Below are 20,907 nucleotides of genomic sequence, written 5' to 3'. Positions count from 1 at the left end.
TTATTTATCCGATCAATTTCGGTTTAGACTGGGCGATAGCGAGTATCTAAACTAAGCACCTCAGTTACTCCTCATTTTAAGCTGATTTAGTTTGAACACCACACTTCAGACCAATACAATCACCTCAAACTATTGAATGCCTCATCCGAAACTTATCCAAAGACCCCAAATTTGTACATACGTACCTTACAACTACCTTATTGTAAGCTCAGGCAAAAAGAAATCCAAATCCAGGGCACAGATCTTTCGCAACAACTTCGAAACGTGTTGTTATTAAAAACACAACAAGGTCACCTGCTTACAAACTTTATTCAAATGGAAGAAAACGCCGCAGCACACTTAGATCTTGGCCGATACTGATGATACATACTGAGTGATTGCCAGTTAGATGTTATCAGTTCAGGAATAGATATCTGAATAATGTTGATTCTTTTCAGTGCATATTGCCAGCTGTCATGATGTCTCTGATGGTGGTACTTTATTGTAACTTGTAAGGCCAAAGGTCGTTGACTTTTCACACACGCGCCTGAATAGGTTATACGATTACTAGGCACAATGATGTGTTTAAAGAAATAAGAAAAGGAAAACTTTTTTGAAATATTTACACGACAAGAATAGTCAGCCCAGATATTCAAGTAGACCACCAGATGCCTATTGCAAGGCAGTTTGAAGTAATTTCCAAGTCTTGGCTTATGACGACTTCTAGCTTATTGTGTGTCTCAGCAACAGGAAGCTCAACATTATTGACAGTGTATGTATTTATATCACGGTAACCAATGTGCATCACATTTCACTTGGAAGCATTTACCCGCAACTTCAAAATGTTAGACCAATCAGATGAAGTCTCCAGGTCATTTTTAAGCTCTATACTATCACCTTCGTTTCTTACTGCTCCCTATACCTCGAGACCACCAGCATATGGCGAAACTGACGATGATAGGACACTGCGAAGGTTATTTACATATAGGACGAACAAAACAAGTATCAAAACTATTTCGTGAGGCACTCTATCAAACACAAATTTCCAGCTGAAAAACTTCGAGTTCACCCATACTCTTTGTTGACGTCAAACTAGTAGTCTTTTTACCCACATAAGTCAGTTGGCTACAATCCCGATGTTACATAGCCCGGATAACAGCCAGTTGTGATGGACTTCGTCAAAAGCCCTAATAAGGTCAATAACGACTACATACACAGGTAACGTTCAACCTTCATGGGCTACTAATACGTCTGTGAAACAAGAATAACCTGTTCTAAAGGAATGATGCCTTCTAGGAAGGATCCGCTTTTCGTCTGGTTACCTAAATAACTTCTTTCAAATAAAATTCTCTAAAATTTTAGCAACCACACTCGTTAGGTTTATTGTTCGATAATTCTCAGGTTCATGCTTCGTATCTGTTTTAAGATAGGAATTCTAGAGCATTCCTCCAGTCTCTTGATAATCTACCCTGAGTTACGGATACTTAACAAAATATAGGCTTAATAAATTTGCGAAAAGTATTCTAATTCCTTCAACAAATTAGACAGCATTTACCGGGTACCAGTACCTTAAATTAAGCTTATTTAGCAGACCAAGGACACTTAGTTCTTTAGGAGTAACCGTCCAGAGTGTTTATGGAGGAAGATGTATGAACCGAGGGGGGACACGATCTCCACAGTATATACATTTCTAAAGTAAATTGAGAATATCTGGACCTTACCATGATCTTCCTCCACTAATGATGTGTAGGGACAGTAAAGTGTTACTAAGTCCTAGCAAAGTCATTCGACATTTCGGTCACCGAATATCGAACAGATCATCGATCCCTGTCAAAGTTAAGGACAACCAACTCGCATCAGTTAATCGTATGTCATGGACCTGCGCATGCGGTGGTGGTCTTGCTATCTTCTCTGTACTCATTCTTACGAATACATTTCCATAGTCACGTCCCTTGCGTTATATGGTCTTCAAAGTAGCCATCATACTTTGATATGTTGAAGGGGTAATCCACGTTAGATGCTTACCGCGAGGTGTGGCTTCGAAGTTAGGTAGTTCGCCATACCTTTCCCGTCTAACTCGAGCAGGCCTCCAATCATTCCACAGGGATCATCAAACGTTGATGGTCTACAGGTGTATTACTGCTGTCATATCACAGTGTTGCAATTTCGTCATTTCTCTTAGTCCCTTGGTTTATTTATTTATATAAGCGTCCACTGTATTCCATAGATTCCTCAAGAAACTTTACTGCACATAATCCTCTGTACTTACAAATGATTGAATTGCAAATATTTTGAGATTCTAGATACTCAGATTTTGTCTCATCGGTACCTGGTAAATTAAATCCCTCTTTCATTATTTTATGACAATGTGAATACTGGTCAGAGAACGTATAGTTGTGAGCAATAAAATATAAAATGTAAACGTGAGAGATCTCAATTAAAACTGGAAATAAATAAAAGGCTACGTAACTTTTAGAATAATGAGATTGACTGAAGTTCGTACCTCTATTCTAGAATCACAAAGTATATTGAGGCGCTGGATTAGTTCACTCCTACCTGGTGGACAGGTCATCCTCTTTTCACTCCTTTAAGGGAGCAAGATAAAAATTGCACGGAACATAACCACTACTGCACAGGCCACACCACGCTGCCTATTCGTCTCTGAGCGTTAGCCTTCATTGACTAAAACCGTTTTTCATTCATTATGTCCCAAACAACCAATAAAGGGGAAATAAAGGCGAACAAAGGGGAAATAAAGCGGAAAATGCATTGGAAAATAAGTCGTAAATAAAGGGGAAATGCATCGAAATGTCTGCTTTTTCGCCTGTCCGGGGGAAATAGAGCGTAATTTCCCCTTTCTGTCGCTCTGTTTTTCAAATGTCGCTAAATTACCGATTTCTCCCCTAAATATCCGACGAATAACCGACTTCTCCCCTAAATATCCGACGAATAGCCGACTTCTCCCCTAAATATCCGACGAATAGCCGACTTCTCCCCTAAATATCCGACGAATAGCCGACTTTTCCCCTAAATATCCGACGAATAGCCGACTTTTCCCCTAAATATCCGACGAATAGCCGACTTATACCTTCAACATCCGCTACATTCACTGCTTTACCACTACATACACACTAATGCATTTAAAGCAACCGCCTCCTGTGTTCGCTTTCATTCCCACAACACAGCACACGAATTATGTAAAGTACGTAAAACATGGTATAATTTGCAAATTTTTATTGAAAACAAAAAGTTCATCAATGTACAAAGTAATGAGCAGTTGGCAGATGGTAGAGTATCAATGCTCCATATGTAATTGTCATTGTCACGGACCAGGCATTTCACGTATTCTTTATCTCCACCAGGCCTGTTGTACTATGGAAAGTCAAACAATTCTTGTGAATTCTAAAATGTGATAAAGAAAAACGTTATTGAATCTAGGAAACTTGTTTTGCACAACAAGGTACTTGGAGCTGGACTTACGGTTATATCCTTGATTACGAAAGACTGTTCCTATAGATAATGCAAAAACAGTAATCACTTTAAAGCCGTACATACGTGTTCCTTGTTACGTCGATGACGCTTCTGGACTTTGTCTCTCATGTCGTGGAAATAACTTTGCGTAGCCATGTCATAGAGTTTCGCAAGGTCTTTCTCGTTGATAGATGACGACAGGAAACGATTAGTCAGTGCACCTGAAGTTTAAAAACCCTATATATCTTACTTCGTGCGCAGCTGTAAAACCTGCACTTCTGAATCGCTCTTTTTGATGAAGTACCCAGCAATGTGAAATTAATGGCGACTTCCGGTTTCATGATGTACGACAGAATATATCGCATAGAGGTTTTAGGATCGTCATCCATTAGACGTGTCAACATAGCCATCTGTAATAGGAATGAATGATAAAAATCATGTTGTGCTTACAAATCTGTCCCTAACGTCTTTGTGCTCTAGACAAGCGTCCAAAGTTCCCAGTTCATTTGCTGATTTGAGACTTTCTACAAGAAGCGATAATTTGCATGTCTTTAACTAACCGCATTTGTGAACAATACTGCACTTGAACATAGACCAATTGTCTTCCGGTAGGTCATTGTTTTGCAGATGAAGGTCAATGTTCTCCCTCGGATACAGACAGCGTTTTTCTCCAATCACCCAAAGTCCCGACGCAATCACGAGATTACTTTTGCTTTGTGTCTTAACGATTACGTACTTATTGATTGGAGACTAAAGATATCATTGTGCCGGCTTAGTATTCCCTCCGTATATCCCTATCATGAAAACATCACTAAGTCTGGGTGCAACGATCCTTCCTAATACAGGTCACAAATGTTGACTGGAGCTCCTTGACATAGAAAGGCCATCTACATTAATATATAATTGCAGACTGTCAAAATCGCAAGTACACAACCAAAGTTCGACATATCTTAGGAGGTTAGTTTTCAATCCAAGATGGTAGTAAACCCCGCTGCTGATGGACTTAGGTTGTACACTTGTGCATGTTCTCAAGATACTTCTAATGCTCGTTGGCAAGTCTGGTACGATAAGGCGAAATTCATTCAAAACCTTGTCTGCATCCCGGATACTCAGATAGGTGGATGTCATTAAATGCATTAGTATCCTGTTAATCTTCTCTTTGCGACTCAAAGGCTTTTGACAGGGTAAATCGATGGTAGAACATTCTATAATAAATTTATTAGCGTATGAACTTCAAACACGTACCATTATCTTCCAGAAGCCTTTCATTGGTACAGCTTGTGGAAGGTAATACAGTTGAAGGAATCTCATGACAATTATTTTCTCTGTCAACTGACATAGTTTATACATATATAGTTGCTAAAGTCAGTTACCTGTAGTTGTGCTTTCATTAGCAAAGTTACTAAACGAAAGCAAGTCATGTCTCCTCAGAAAATCGTTACGTAATTTATTCCAACGTCTGTTATAAGTAGTTCTATGACATCCGAGGACTCTTGACAAGTTCACGGTTGCCCTACGTCTACGAGCTCTATCACTGAATTCGCATAAACTCATGTTATTAGACTAACAACATAAACAGTTAGAAGGAACTAAAAACACAGAGCACGTCACTCACTTGCATCGTGTAAATAATTTGTGATGGCGGCCAACCATGTCGGAACACCTTAGCTAAACAACAGAGAAAGTAAGTACAAACGCATCACATACAAAAGCCTGTGTCCGTATTTTATTGCATGAGTAATAATGATGAAATTCATGAATTTAATGTAATAATTCGTTATTTTTGACATACTCAGCAAAATGTTGTTCCTTATTGCGGTTCATTCAAATGTTATACGTTACGACAAATTGTCTACAAATATCCCCCAAATATACGACGTAAGGGGGAAAAAGCGCTTTTTCCCCTAAATAACCGACGTGCAGGCGAAAAAGCGACATTTCCCCTTTATTTACGCTTTCGTCCGCTTTATTTCCCCTTTGTTCGCCTTTATTTCCCCTTTATTGGTTGTTTGGGGTATTATTATTATTATTAGCTTTATTCAATATTATATTTTTGGTACAATATAAAATTCTCAGCACAAAGTACTTCAACAAGTTTCCGTTTCTTACTTCTTTGTCCTTCCTGACGATAAATATTGAGTGATCGCCAGTTAGAAGTTAGCAGCCCAGTCAATCGACATCTGGATAGTGTACATTCTTCTCGCTGCATATTGCCAGCAACCACGATATCTCAGATTAAGCCTTCTGTAACCTTTACAGCGAAAGGTCTTACACTTTTCAGAAACACACGAAATTAGATAACTTGTTGAAATATCTAGATGACAGGAACAGGTAGCCCAGATGTTTAAACAGGCCGCCATTACTGTACTGTTGACTCTTGGCATTTTTCTCTCATCGGCATTTAAATAGTAAATGTACAACTGTCAGCGACTTTTGTGTGTGGTAACGAAAAACTTCTGAAACTTGACAGTAAGCGTACAGTTCCATCAGACCTATCCCCAAACAACCCCTCTGTCTTTATCCATATACTCACTACAAACATGGAACCACAAATCTGACAATAATTCTAAACGCTATACAGTTTCCAGTGTCTAAAAGTTTAAAATGTTTAGGCGGTTTCCTTATGTGCTCAGCATAACTAAAATTTGCCCAACAAAAGTATCGTTGGATGTACACACGTATACATGGATACGTTGTGCATTCATCTGGAAAACAGAAATCACAATAGTCTTGAATAATGCTGCATAATTTCATAGACGAACTTGATAAGTTATGCTTCATCTGCGCCGTATAACGCCAACATAAGTCGGATTTATATTTAATAGCTACAGTCACGTGAGGCAAAATATTTCAAATCAACATTTATCGACCCATTTTTCAAACATTTACAGAATTCCATTTATAAATATAGGCAGTGTAAATATACCTGATTAATTAATTTTGAGAAGTCAGTGGGTTGTCTGCACTAAGAAATAACGCTGATATGAGAGAAATTGATGATTCTATTAACAAACCTCCAAAATTTAATGACGGTCTATGTGGGACATGTTGTTCAGCTCAAGGCTATGGAACTCTTTGCTTTATTTGTCTTATGCCAATATGTGCAATTGAAGAAATAATCAAAGACACAACCAAGATTAAGCGTCCCTTTTCGTACCTATTTGCTTTCGTCATGACAGTATTTTCATGTTGTTGCTGGGGTCCCATATTAGGGTGTTCCCGAAAATTGTTTCGACGAAGACGTGGGATACGGGGATCAATATGTTTGGACTGTTGCATAGCATGTATCTTACCTTGCTGTACAATAACTCAGATGCTGCGTGAGCTCAGAGAAAATCAGCTTGATCATCCAGACAATTCTGAATCAGGTTCAGTTGAGGAAGATGAAAATTGATAATAATATCTAGTACATATGGACTGGTTATAGATAATAATAAAACCGTGCATATACAAATATGATTGAATGATAGAAAATATCTATAATAAATGATCACTATATGCAGGTTTTCTCACGAATAGTTTGTAATTGAGATCTGGGTTTTATAAAATATCGCGTTACGTCGACTACATCAAGCAGATGGTCAAATGCAAATTTAAGAACGCTATTAGTCATGCAAAACACTCACTTAACCCAGGTAATGTGCAAAATAAAATGCGTTATTTGTGTAGATCGAGAAAAACAGCCCAAGGGAAGTACAATGCGAACTAAGGCTACCATCAAGCGACTTAATATGTACCGTAATTTCAAGGCAAAAAGGTTTGTATAGCTCAGTTATACGATGTTGTCGTAGAAACAAAAATGGAAAAATAGTTCGCCCTGCACCTTTTCAATCAACTCTACCTTCCGGTACAGTTGCACGGGTTGAGCCTAATAGACGATGGTTTGGTAGGTTAGCTCTTGCAAGTAATAAGCATATTTAGGCAATACACGTGTTATAAGTCAAGATACGTTACAAAGTTTCAAAGAAGCAATGAAGATTCGAAATCCTTACGAAATCATTTTACGTCAAACTCGCTTGCCTATATCACTTTTAGATGAGAAAAAGACGGTATTAGTTTACTTGGGTTATATCATGTTATAGAAAACGAAAAGTGCTCTCTTAACATCACAGAGCTACTCCTATGTATTTGGGGGTAAAGCACAGCGCAAAAGACCTTCGTTGGAGTTTGATGATCTATCGGTAAATTATTTATGTGTCTTTCGTTTGTTTATTTTCTGAATCAAGCTGTCTTACTTTTGTGATAGATCTTCCGAGAAGTAGTAAATGTCCCTTAACTAAATATAACTTCTGTAGTCTTATCAGATAATTTAGTAGCCACATGCCACAGATTCTTCATGTTCCTTTCTTTCTTGTCTTTCCAAATTTATTTCACTGGATTATATTCCTTGAATATCATCTTCAAACCCTAGTCTTTCACATTAATGCTTATACTCTTACTACTTCTACCACTGAAATTTGAATCGACATCTGCATCTCTGTGCTGATGTGGTATGGCAACTCAAACTGATGTATGTATGTACGAAGTCCTACGTTGTGACTGACTAACCGACTGAAATAATCTCCTAGACCATTGTCTGATAAAAGTGGCTGGGACCGTATGTTGTGATCACAATCGAACTCATTTAGTTAACAATTAGCGTCTTCGGTTTCCAGGACTTGAGATTCCAATTATTGGGGGATGTACTGAAAGGTCTTAATTACGTAGTTTTTATTGGTATCGGCATCGTAGTGGCAATAGTGGTAGCAGCTCGTGTAAAATGAATTAATTCGACGTCGTCACAGCCTCTCAGGCATAAATTCTCTGTACGCTGGTGAAGTCTGGCCCCCTCAAATTAAAGACATAACTTAGTCCCCCGTCAGTCATTGCTGATTGTAGTGCGAAACACATTGGCAACTAGATGTAATTAGTGCTGCCGTTAGATAATGTGTGCTACTGTCTCAGCTTTACCATTGCTTTAAATGTTTGTCATATCTTATATAATGTTTTTGATGCTTCGTGGCACTGCGAATTTTGTATGTAAATAAATCAAGGTTGTTATTAATACATAAAGCTACCTCGTTGCTTTTTATTTGTTAAATACGTTCAGTTGATAAAAATAACTTCACACCTTGATTCTTTGAATTTTGCAGCAACACTGGATAAGTACTGTGTGACTTAACTTTATCACATGTGTCTGGCCTGTGCATCAATTACTAAGTTTGTTTCAGTCAGTACAAATGATCTTCAGAAGTTATTAAAAACTTAAAGTTTTGTGTTATCTTTTGTTGAGAAGACATTTTGCTACTTGTTTACGGAATAACAGATAAGATTATTGTAAGAAGTACCTGATGTTGGCTTTTCACAAAGTTTCAAAGATGCTAATTATGTTATGGTTGTTAGCGCTATCATTTAATGTAACTATCTCTATCAGAATATCATGTAATCTCCCGGTAACAGTAGAAAGCAAATAATTTTTTGATTTACTTTGTGTCGTTCGTGACCACATTATCGACGGACTTGATTGTATTCATGTAATTTTCGTCAAATCATGTTTCACCCCTTCAATGGTTCACATTTCAAACTACTAACACTTATTATTTTCGTGTTCTTTAGTCACTTGTACGAAACGCTGAATCAAATCAGTATTTGTATAGCTCGACGGACGATAAACATATGATTCGATGCGATGATGGTGTTCGAGAATTAACACAGGATCCTCACTTCAAAGCTGGCCGATCGAAGAGACTATGGAATGAGTTATTTAAGGCAAGTTTCTAAGGCAATTAACTACCATACAACACTCAACTTCTTAGTTTGTTTCAAAGCCTCATTAACCTTGGATTTATATTTTTTGTGACAATACAGCTAGCTTAGTTTATTTCATGATTTTAAAGCATCACTACTTATAGTGTGTAATAAGACCTATTAGTACGTTAATACAATCTAACACAATTCTAAACATTAGTAAGAAACAGTACTAACAGTATCAATGTCTTGGAATGAACAGAAACATCTTATCTGTGCTGCTAATGTTTGTTTTACACCAGCATAACAGCTATGCTGCCTTCCCACAAAGGAAGGTGGGGTGAGAAAAGGTCGGCCCTAAAAGTGCACATCTCTCCTTATCCCACGGATATCCTTCTCCAGAGGTAAGGTCCCAACAAGTACGGAGCTTACACGAACATCATCCACAAAACGGTTGTGTGTGACCGACCTTAAGCAGTTTTCCCTTGGGTACTGCAGTCACGCCTTCAAGTCAATGGGACAACCCATAACCCAATTTCCTTTTCAGGTACCTTCAGAAGGACCCTTCCATGGTGTGGGCAACCGGAAAGTGATAACCGCCCTCATACTTCTAACAGCACTCAAGACCACTGAGTCGGAAAGATTGGCCATATGAGCTAAAGTAACAAGAAAACGATTTCTTATTGATGAGTTAGTAAACTGAAGTGTACTTGTGTACAGGAAATGAGACATTATTACCTTCTTCAACCAATATCATCTTGTTCCGGTTGTTATAAGACTTTCTACATAATTCTACTCCATTCAAACTTTACTCTCACTTCTCCCACAATCAATGAATATTTCGATGACTAAAAAATTTACCACATGTTGCAAACGATCGAATGGTCATTTTTTGTATGGGATTAAGTTTCAAAGGAGAGATTACTTATATTTTAAGAACATACGTCGGGTGGTTCTCATGCTTAATTACTAACTAATCCAAAGCAAAATACTTAATAACAGATGTGCATAACGTGATAAAAACATGTATCAGTTTAATTTACCTGCGTCGATACAGGCTAATGATAATTGTGGTCGCTCGTAGTAAAACACCCCATAAAATTCCTCTAAAATTGTCGAAAGAAATAGACAAAACCTAAGAACGAAAATAATGGAGTATTACGAAACGACTTGACAGTTCAGGTGTCTGACTTTCGGCCTCTAAGGCTCGGGTTCGAGCCTCACTCCGTTTGTACAACTGAATAGTATCATCAGTCCTCACATTGAAAGAGTAGCCCGCATCCAAAAACGTTTTGACTGTTAGTTAATTATTAGCTAGATGCAGGACTTAATAAAATGTAATGAATGAGTTCATCAGTGTTGATGTGAATAATTTTAATCTACATCACGTGAAACTTTTAGCTATAAATTGTGTTTAGTCAAACAAGTTTAAATAAGGATACTTGTCTTTACTTGTACGCCCCAAATCAAGTCTCAGTCTTCTCATCAACTAATTAATTTTTTCAAACTTTCCTAATATAACTCAAAATCATTCACAGCAATAATTATTTTAACTAAAATTCATATTGTGCTACGCTTTTTTGTTCTTCATATCATTGTTTCAGCATTGCGTATAATCATACTGTTTTCTGTTCTCCTTGTTAATTGTGTCTTTCTGTGGTATTTTTAAGTGGTGTTATCTGTTCTTTCTAATCATTCATAGAAAAGCAATCACAATACAGTCCCCATCCTTTTGTGCTACTTTATCATACTATCAATATTTCGCTGTACACTTGATAAAATCTCAACACAATTAAAATTCCATTCACTGACATAATTTATCGTAGACTACGTACACAGCATATTCTTAGATTCTGACCTATACTGGATAGTTACACTACAATACTAGCTTTACTATAAACAAGAACGATCTTTGTGTAGTCAGTAAGTTATTCTCTGTTCTCGGAGATATGTCCCCAGTTTAACGAGGGGAAATGCTAAGTCGTTATCCTTAAATACGGATATTTTTTTATATTTTCAGGGTAGTTCTTAAATATTAAAGTAGTATAGTGTGTAATTAACTTACCCGGTGGTTTGTTAAATTAAAGTGTTTCAAGCAATAGACTACTTGAAATTCAGTTCGAAACCTTTTAAACTTACCAAATTAGTCAGTTAGAATCAACATGAATCAGACCAACTCATCACTAACTTTTATATGCACTTCCAAGCTCGAGACTTATTGCTTCAGCTATATATGAAGTTAAAGCTAAGTTGTTATCACTAATTTCTTGTGTCAAATGCCCTGGTATGGCCGAGAGTGGAAAGAGTCAGCTCTTCTTCTCGAAATGCTCTCACATGGTCACGCGTATACAAACACTGCCAGGGAAGTCCTACTCACTGTCTTCTCGCGGCAGGGATGTTTTCACGAAATTGAGAGAACGGAAAGCGGATAACCGGAGCTTAAACTGAGTCGGTGGATACTAATAATTCATTCAAGGGGGTTGGAAAACCCCGAATCCAAACCAATGGTGCACTGGGCTCCAGGATCCTGGAGGGACAAATGGCGTGTAAACCTATTTTTGACCACCGGCTGTCATGGGATCTCATTTCCTATCGTTGCTCCGCTGTCTTGCGAAATAGACCTCTAGGTCAAAGGTTCGGGGAATGACCACCTAAGAAAACCCCCTTTCGGTCTGGGCACCTAATCAGTATCCCAGCCCACACACAAAATAAATGGTAACTATTTGTGTTGCGCATGTCTATTTGGCTTCCGCTTTGTACCAATGTTACCTGTTCAAATAATAATAAATCAACCATTCCAGAACTCTATCTAACAATAAATAAATAATTTAACTCTTCCACCAGGTACTTGGGTATGAGAGCTAATGATACTACTACCCGGATGCCTAAACTTAAGTAGATGGAGAAGGGTTCAGACGGGAAACGTAATGGCTGATGGTTAAATGCTTTAACCAATAGACCACCGCTCCATGAGCTTCATCTGGCATTATTATATCATTATACATTAAAAAATATACCAACTCTTTGTGTATTTTCTGTGTGGCGTTTTAAACTATTTTTTACTGTTCAAATGTTTATTTCTTCTAGGTTTTAGACTCTTCAGATGTTGTGCTGTACATTTTGGATGCGCGCGATCCAATGGGCACACGATCTCCTTATATTGAGAAGTACTTAAAAACTGAAAAACCACATAAACATTTCATTTTTATCATCAACAAAGTGGATTTAGTCCCTGTATGGATAACAGTAGGTTGCATGTATTCTTTTCCTATTTTTACTCCTTTATTAAAAATCATGCTATTGTAATTCTTCTGATAACGCGTTTTAGTAAAACCATCCAGTTGTACCTAAATGAATTTTCATCTTGAACTATACAATTGATGTCTTACTACAAAATAATAAATTAGCCCCTCAAAGTGTACCTAATCATTAGGCGGTTAGTATCACTACAATGTTGTTGATTTTGCTTTATAAAATTAATAAAATATCTAAAAATAAACATAATCTTGAAAGTTGTTTTGATTCATGGGACAGCTCGTGTACTAGATTTTTGATCATAGGTAATGGTAGTATGGATATAATATATGAAGTCAAACTTTGCATCGTAAAAAACTAGAAGGGTATGTACTGATATGTGTCTCTTGAATTTTGTCACATACTTCTGGTCGCTGTTTATATATTTCATAACGTGTTCTGTATTCCGTTTGTTCAGTGAATTGAATTTCTGTCATTATATTTGATAATAATACTTTGTTGGCAAAATTGTGACTCGGTACTCTGACAACAATTACTACATTTGACTCAAATACTTAGATATTGGCAATTTTTTTCTATACTTGGGTCAAACTGAAAAATTGAATTATGGGTCAGCTTAGAACTTATTATCACTGAAATAATGTCATTTTTATTAGTGCGTCGTGGCAATAAAGCGTCATTAAATTAATTTTTTTGATTTGTTGCATAGGAGGGATAAAATGCCGAATAAACATCAGATTTTTCAGATTATGTGTCCTATAGTTGTTCAGTTACTTTATTCTAGGATAGTTTTTATTAAAATCTATATAGTTAAAAGCATCAAGTATACATCTGATGATTTATTAGTCTAAACGTTTGAATCGTTACGAGTTAACGTTATCACAGACGTATCTCAACAAATCCCCCCCAAAAAAAATACTTAAATTCTACCCAGTTATTCGGGTAAACGGTTACTACTTAAGATCAAGAAACGATTCACAATCCAAATCTTGGGAAGCAAATAAACGAAGTTTATCTACACTAATACCTCTATATTTCCCTTTTATTGAAAATAAAGTTGCTCACCCCATTCATTATTGTCTACTTCCGGTTAATAACAATCCCATAGAACTCTGAAAGATTATGCTAATATTGGCTAATTAATTACTTTACGGTCATCCTTTTTTCAAAACTAGGATGTATTACATGTTACTCCTAGGTTAAGGAAAAAATCTATCCTAAACTGTTTATATCTAATTGAAAATTCATTTAGTTTTTAACTATTAATTTCCATTATGACTCACTTGTAGTATACTTGAAAACAATTGACTAAATTCATCAAATTACTACACTTAAATGATGGCTGTAGCAATAAATACAATACAGTTTATAAATTAAATTCATCGGGTTTGCTTTTGAGTGCTCTATAGATTTTTTTTACATTTTTTCATCCAACTCAATAACTGCATAACTTTTGGCAGGTATATCTTGACTGACAAACCATCCCGGTGTCCTAATATTCTGTCAATAAGTAATCCTGTCACAGAGCATTTTGTGATTATAACTTTAAGTTCAGAGTATCATCAGGTCAAGAAGGTTAACACTTAAGACTGTAAAGACATTGTTGTTAGTCATATTATGTTAATAACTTGATTATTCATCAGGATGTAGACAATAACACTTTCATAGTTTTGCATCATAAACTGAGAATAATTAGACAAACAGATGATACCAGGAAGCAATGGACAGTTGTTTCTTCCTAGTATGGGACTACCCAACAGTGCGCACTTACTGTTCCATGTGGCGCCAAAGTCTGAACCTCGAAGTCTCACAGTAAGCGCTTAACCTTTAGACCACTGAGCCAGTATCCAATAGGTTACTGTCAAACTGCAGTCAACTTGCCACATTTCTCAATGTTACCTTGTGGATAACTTCCTCACAACCAACATAACTGGATTCCACTAGTCACTGCTGCTCAATTAAATTTTTCTTAATACTTTTTATACTTGTAGTAAGTACCAAAAGTTACTTGTTATTATATCAAAAGTTGATAACCAAAAACTTCTGGGAAGAATTGTCCACAGTGTGGTTTTATCTTCCTGACATATGAAAGTTTGTAGTTCGAAGCCTCTTACCTCGGGGACTCGACTTAGGACTCAGAGCTAACCTAATGTTATTATTAGTTAATATTTCTTCATGCCGATCAATTTGAAGTGTAGAGTGGGTTCCCTTCTCTGTTACTTAATATTCGTCTGCCTATATACTGGGGATTTCGTGCTAAACGTACTAGTCATAATTGTCTTTTTGGACCATCTAACAATATTTATTGAGCTCATCATGAAATACTTTTTCGTTATTCGATCCGTAATTCTAGGAATCTTAATGTGTCGTGAAAAGAAATAACTTTTAACCTAACCATTGATTTTAAAATCAATGACAATCTACCTAACTCGTTTCAAGTTTTTCTATTCTGGCCAACAGTAATATATACATTTATATATGTTTTTCAGACAATCATTTTCTGTTATATATTTTACTACATATAGAAACGATGGAAAGCCATCTTATCTGAAGAATATCCTACACTTATATTCCACGCTGATATGACTAAACCTTTGGGTAAAGTTGCTCTCATGGGTCTTTTAAGGCAATTGGCATCACTTCATAGTAAAGAACGACCACAAATATCGGTTGGTATCATTGGTTATCCAAATGTTGGAAAAAGTAGCATCATTAATGCTCTTAGGTATGTTGTATATTGTCTTTTTGCTCTCAGAAGTACATTTTTAACAATATACTATTACAATATATATATATATACTCTTGTACTGTGTCGCCTAAATTTGATTTCTCATCAGTAATTCGCCTCATCGTGTCTACGAAATTAATCACAAGTGTATAATCATGTAGGCATTTTCATTTTATTAAATTGCAGTAGTTCATTTGCAATGAAGGAATTTCTCCAACCAGCTTTTAATCATTCCTGTCTCTGTTACTGACATACATGGTGTTAGTACGAAATGATAAAGATGAAATTACTTTTTAATAAATAAACCTACAATTAAAAATGAATGAGAATCGACTATTACTTTAGATTTAAATTTTGGTTGAAAACAAGATCAAAGTGTAGTATAATATCTCCTGTAGACAGATTTGGTGGATAAAAACTAATTCAGCCATCGTCTTAAACTGGCGATTTATATCAACTGCTTAATTTACTAAGTATAACTTCTAAGCTATGGACTATCATCAGGATACAATGCTTATCAATACTGTTTTCTTCTTTTATTTTGCATTTATTATTTTAAGAAATAAAAAGGTGTGTAATGTCGCCCCGTTGGCTGGCGAAACAAAAGTATGGCAGTATGTTACTCTAATGAAATCTATATTCTTAATCGATTGTCCTGGAGTTGTCTATCCTGATGGTAATACTGAAGCAGAATTAGTTATGAAAGGAGTTGTAAGTGATGTCATTCTTGTGAATTAAAATGGATGAATATAAAATGTATGTAATCAACCAAGCGTCTGTCCATCATTCTGTACTTGTCTCCCATTACATTTTCCTGGACTCTTGAAGAAATAATACACTATTGCTAAGAGTATTAAGGATTATGAGTGTGTAAAGTAGTGGGTCTTTTGATGGTATTATGTGAGTTTAAACGAGTAATTACAATCTTCTGAACGGCTTTCATGTGTTATTCTATCAGATACAAATCATTTACTCCATTCATATCTTTCCCCTTGTATATGACTTAGCGAGACAAGCCAGTCAGTCAGTCAGTTACAACGTAGAACTTCGTACGTACGTACATCAGTTCGAGTTGCCATACCACATTAGCACAGAGATGAAGTTGTCGATTCAAATCCCATATTGGTAGAAGTAGTAAGAGTATAAGTATTATGTGAAAGATAAGGGTTTGAAGATGTTATTGAAGGAGTATAATACGGTGAAATAAATTTGGAAAGAGAAAAAGGATACGGACATGAAGAATTCAGAAGACTAGAATTTGGTAGAACACAAAGAGTGGATGCACCTTCGCCATTGCAAACGATTTTGAGCCATGTCATTCAAGGTCTCTAACCATCGGTTGCTATTATCTCGCGAATCCCAACCAGGTAGTCTACACCTACCAACATGGCCCAGTCCACTTGTCGGCGACTTCATGGATTTATGCTATGTTTTGGTCAGGCCGCCCCTAGCTTTCTTCCAACCTACTCCTACACCATAAAGCATTGCACGTCGGTGCAGTCGGTGGTTGGGCATACGTAACACATGTCCCAGCCATCTCAACTGATGAAGTTTCACTACTTCATCAATCGATTTGCCATCCTTACCTAGCACCCGTTTCCTAACAACTACATTACTTACCTGGTTGTCCCAGGATATATGAGAAATGATTCGAAGACACCTATGATAGAATACTAGTAGCCTACGAATATCCTCTACTCTTATCGGCCATGTTTCGCTGCCATAAAGTAGGACGGAACAAACTGCTGCACAGTCAACCCGTTCTTCTGTTGCTAGACGGATATCTCGCCTACGCCATAAATGACGCAAGTCGGCGAAAGCTAGACGAGCCCTCTGTATCCGTGCTGAGATTTCGTCACACACCAGATCACAAGGGCTGATGAGACTCCCAAGATATGTGCAGCGGTCAACACGCTCAACTACTTCACTCCCTATCATTCGTTCAGGTGCCGATGCAACCCAATCCTGAAGTAATATTTTGTACTTCGAGGGAGAGAATCACATCCCGAACATGCCTGCATAGTTGCTTATGGTGGTCAGAAGACTCTGCATTTTGTCAGCGTCTTCACCAAATAAAACTATGTCGTCGGCGTATTCTAAGTCAACAAGTGAATCTCCCGGTAAAAGTTCAACTCCTGGAGATTGAGATGATGAAAGTGATATCTCTAAAAGCATGTCAACGACAAAGTTAAACAAGAATGGGGAGAGTGGACAGCCCTGACGAACACCACTTGAGGTAACCACTTCTGATGACAGTTCGCCATAAGCTCCAACTCGACCAGTTGTGTTCGAGTAAAGAGCCTTTATGAGGTTAATGTACTTCTTTGGTACTCCTTTTACTGACAAACACTGCCATAGAACCTCACGACCAACGGAGTCAAATGCCGCCTTAAGGTCAAGAAATACTACTATTGTGGGACGTCTGAATGTATGTCTATGTTCTAGGACCTGACGTAGAGTGAATATCTGGTCTATACAACCACGTCCAGGTCGAAAACCAACCTGGTTTTCTCTAGTCTGCTCGTCACGAGCTTTGGTGAGGCGTCCAAGTATTATTGAAGCTAATATTTTAGACACTATATTAGTCAAACTGATTCCTCTGTGATTGTCACAGGAGGACTTTCGTCCTTTCTTATAGACTGGCACAATCAGTGATTGGGACCAGTCAGATGGAATTACGTCCAGTTCCCAGATTCTACCTAAGACCTCAGTCAATCTCGTTGCTAGTACTGGACCGCCATCCTTAAAAATCTCAGGACTAAACCTGTCAGGGCGTGCTGCTCTCCCTCACTTCAGATTTTCTATAGCTTTTTCAACCTCGTAGAGAGTTGGAGAACTTACATTAATTTGCCATTCAGGACGACAGGGGATCGTGGGTAACTCAAGTGTGGCTGAAGGCCAGTTGAACTGATCCCTAAAGTATTCTGCCCATCGATCCAATCTCCTGGACTGAGAATGAATATGTCCATCTTTATCTGAGATAGTTTCGCTGATAGTAGGGTTCCTAATACCGGTTTCTTTAACAAGTCTGAATAGCTGTCTGTTGTTACCTATTGCCGCTGCCTTTTCCATCTCTTTTGCTTTCGCTACCCACCACTGTTCACGATCATCGCGCAGGCTTCTCATTAGCCTGCGCATAAGCTGACTCCGCTCTTCGTTATGTTCAGAGCCAGGTGGGATGAGTTTTCGAGCATCTATCAGTGCGGTAGACGCTGCCGAGATCCCTTGTTTCTCCCTAACCTAATGGTTTACCTTACCAGCGGATATTACTGCTGTTTCCACAGCTTTACGGATGTCATTCCATGCTGCCTCGGGGTGGGCACAACTTACATGTCTGTCTAACTGTTTTTCTAGTTGTTCCTGAAATGTATTCTTAGCTTGCTTATTGTTAAGTAAAACCCTGAGAGGTTTCCTTGCAGTGTCTTTCCTACGTCCAGTAAGACGCAGACAGATACGTGCTCGCATTAGAGCATGATCTGAATGTAAACATGTGCTCCAGAATGAGTGACAGTCTTCTATCGAGCCCCCTCATCGGTAGCTGATAGCGATGTAATCTAGTTGAGTCAAACTTTGGGACGGATTCGGGGGTCACCATGTCAAAGGATGTTTTTCCTTATGCTTAAAGTTAGTATTTGCAAGAAATAAGCGGTTATCTGAGCATAGCTGCAACAGACGGTCGCCATTATCTGTTCTTTTAGCCATGACACCATAAGATCCACCCAGGTGTCTTTCCCTTTTCACTTAATTTACCTACTTGAGCAATAAGGTCACCAGCCACTATTACTACATCAGAACGCCTAGCTTTTCGGAGAAGGTCAGAAAGTTTCCTGTAGAACTCATCTTTTATATCGTCTGAGCTGCAGTCAGTGGGAGAGTAGGCAGAGACGACAAAGAGGCAACGACGAGTGTCCCTATCTTTCCGAGTCCTTACTGATCCGTTTAGTCGGACAGCGCATAGACGACTGTCCACTGGGAGCTAGTCTAAAAGAGCTAGTTATGCCCTACGACTTAATGCTATACCTACGCCAGCGAGGCCACGGGAAGCAGCATCAGGGCTTCCAGATGCACGAAGCGTGTATCGAGATGGTTCTTTATTTTGATATGGTGAGGTCAAATGAATGACGCCACTCTGATCCTGTATGCGCGTTTCGGAGACGCAGCACACATCGATGGTATAAGATTCTAGAGTCCTAGCTAAGGAAGCCTGTTGTCCTATTTGGCACAATGTTCGGACATTAAAAGTTCCTACATGTAGTTTAGAGCGTGGTTTCAGGAGACCAGGAATAACGTTCCGTGTACTTGAATCGTTTGCCCTAGCGATGTGAGGTGATAAAAGGACGTGGGAAGGGTTAGTCGTGGAGATAAGAGAGTTATTAGGAGTAGGAAGGGTTTGAATGTGACCAACTTGGTCTCGTGTGCTGTTACGGGTATGAGGGCTAATATCACTTCCCGGCTGCCCACACCGTGGAAGGGTATTTCTTGAGGGACCTGAAAAGGAAGTTGGATTAGTGTTGGTCTTAACGACTTGGGAGCGTGACCGCAGTGCCCAAGGGACAACTGCTTGTGGCCGGTCACGCACGGCCTTTTTGTGGGGGATTTTTGACGTGTTAGCTCCGTTCTTCAAAGGACCTTACCGCCGGAGACAGAAATCCGTGGGATAAGGCGAGGTGTGCATTTTTAGGGTCGACCTTTTCTAACTCCACCCCTCCTCGTGGGAAGGCAGCATCTCTGTCATGCTAGTTGTCTGAAGGAAACATCTTACTGCCGTCACACCTCTGTACAGTCGGCAGTACGACTTCGCCTTCGGACCTTGGGATTGCTGCTTTTAGTCTTACTGCTCTTCAACCGACCTGTCTGGAATGGTAGGACCTCGAGGAACGATTGTTCCAACCAGCATAGCTCGATTGCTTCATCACGATAGGCAAGCCCAACCACCACGTCAAGGTAGCAGCAACGGTCGGGAAATAGACGAGACAGGCAGGCACATTAGAATCCATGCACACAAATAAATGTGTAGAAGCCCTAGAATACTGTTATGTCCCGATAAGGATAATGAATGGTAACTTTGGGATCTATTTATGAACCAATATCATGCATATATTTTTTATCGTATAATCGCTAAATAAGTTGACTATTCAGATTCATGTTCCCCTTATCATAAACTTTATTTTGAACTATAAACTATTGTTATATGATTTACCATTCATGAATTATCCCCTATCCATTAATTACTGTTCCCCCTATTCACAGCCACATTTGGCCAAATCTTGTAAAAATGTTATTTTCTATTTTATGGTACGATGTGGTCAGTTTGATTGGTATATAAACTCATTATGTTTGAAATATAATGATTCATACCATAGAGGCTGTTCTGGACTTAACTGGCTGGGCTAGGCAGAAAGCAGGACCGATAAGCACTCCAGACTGCTCGTAGTTTTCGTGTGTCACTGTTCCAATCGATAATTCGCTGCCGTTTGATTGGCGATCGTATCACATCATACGTTAGCAAGGCATCCACTCGGCCACAAGTTATAACAAATACCGTATCCAGTACATATAGTATGCGATGAACAGGTTGTAAAGGCTAACCTATCCTAAAACATCTTTTCTGATGAATACGTTCACATGTTACCCCCTTTTGTAAATGAAGATTCCATTTAATATATATATATATATATTAATTATAGAAGGGGTTTTGTGGAGATTTAGTATTTATCATAGTTGAAAGCGTGAGTCAATTGAAGCTA

General features: G+C 38.2%; 2 protein-coding genes across 2 annotated transcripts in view; both read left to right on the top strand.

Annotated features, from left to right (window-relative positions):
* Nucleotides 1-6,433: 6,433 nt before the first annotated feature.
* On the top strand, nt 6,434-6,844 carry Smp_087820 (hypothetical protein; the record flags this gene model as incomplete). Its single annotated transcript, XM_018798027.1, has 1 exon — nt 6,434-6,844. One exon carries the CDS (start codon nt 6,434-6,436, stop codon nt 6,842-6,844), a length of 411 nt encoding a protein of 136 aa, XP_018653010.1.
* Nucleotides 6,845-7,027: 183 nt separating this feature from the next.
* Smp_087810 (putative gtp binding protein) overlaps nt 7,028-20,907 on the top strand; it is a gene marked incomplete at both ends in the record, with an annotated part of 18,145 nt that continues 4,265 nt past the window's right edge. The window contains 9 exons of the mRNA XM_018798026.1: nt 7,028-7,085; nt 7,120-7,207; nt 7,242-7,336; nt 7,372-7,499; nt 7,533-7,631; nt 9,046-9,126; nt 12,265-12,423; nt 14,958-15,157; nt 15,721-15,871. Coding sequence (XP_018653009.1) covers nt 7,028-7,085; nt 7,120-7,207; nt 7,242-7,336; nt 7,372-7,499; nt 7,533-7,631; nt 9,046-9,126; nt 12,265-12,423; nt 14,958-15,157; nt 15,721-15,871 — 1,059 coding nt within the window. The remainder of the gene's footprint in view (nt 7,086-7,119; nt 7,208-7,241; nt 7,337-7,371; nt 7,500-7,532; nt 7,632-9,045; nt 9,127-12,264; nt 12,424-14,957; nt 15,158-15,720; nt 15,872-20,907) is intronic.

The sequence above is a fragment of the Schistosoma mansoni genome, chromosome 6 (genome assembly GCF_000237925.1).
Source record: "Schistosoma mansoni strain Puerto Rico chromosome 6, complete genome".
NCBI classification, from domain to species: Eukaryota; Metazoa; Platyhelminthes; class Trematoda; order Strigeidida; family Schistosomatidae; genus Schistosoma; species Schistosoma mansoni.
The sequence above is the reverse complement of the archived record's forward strand: the minus strand, read 5'-3'. Positions and strand labels throughout refer to the sequence as shown.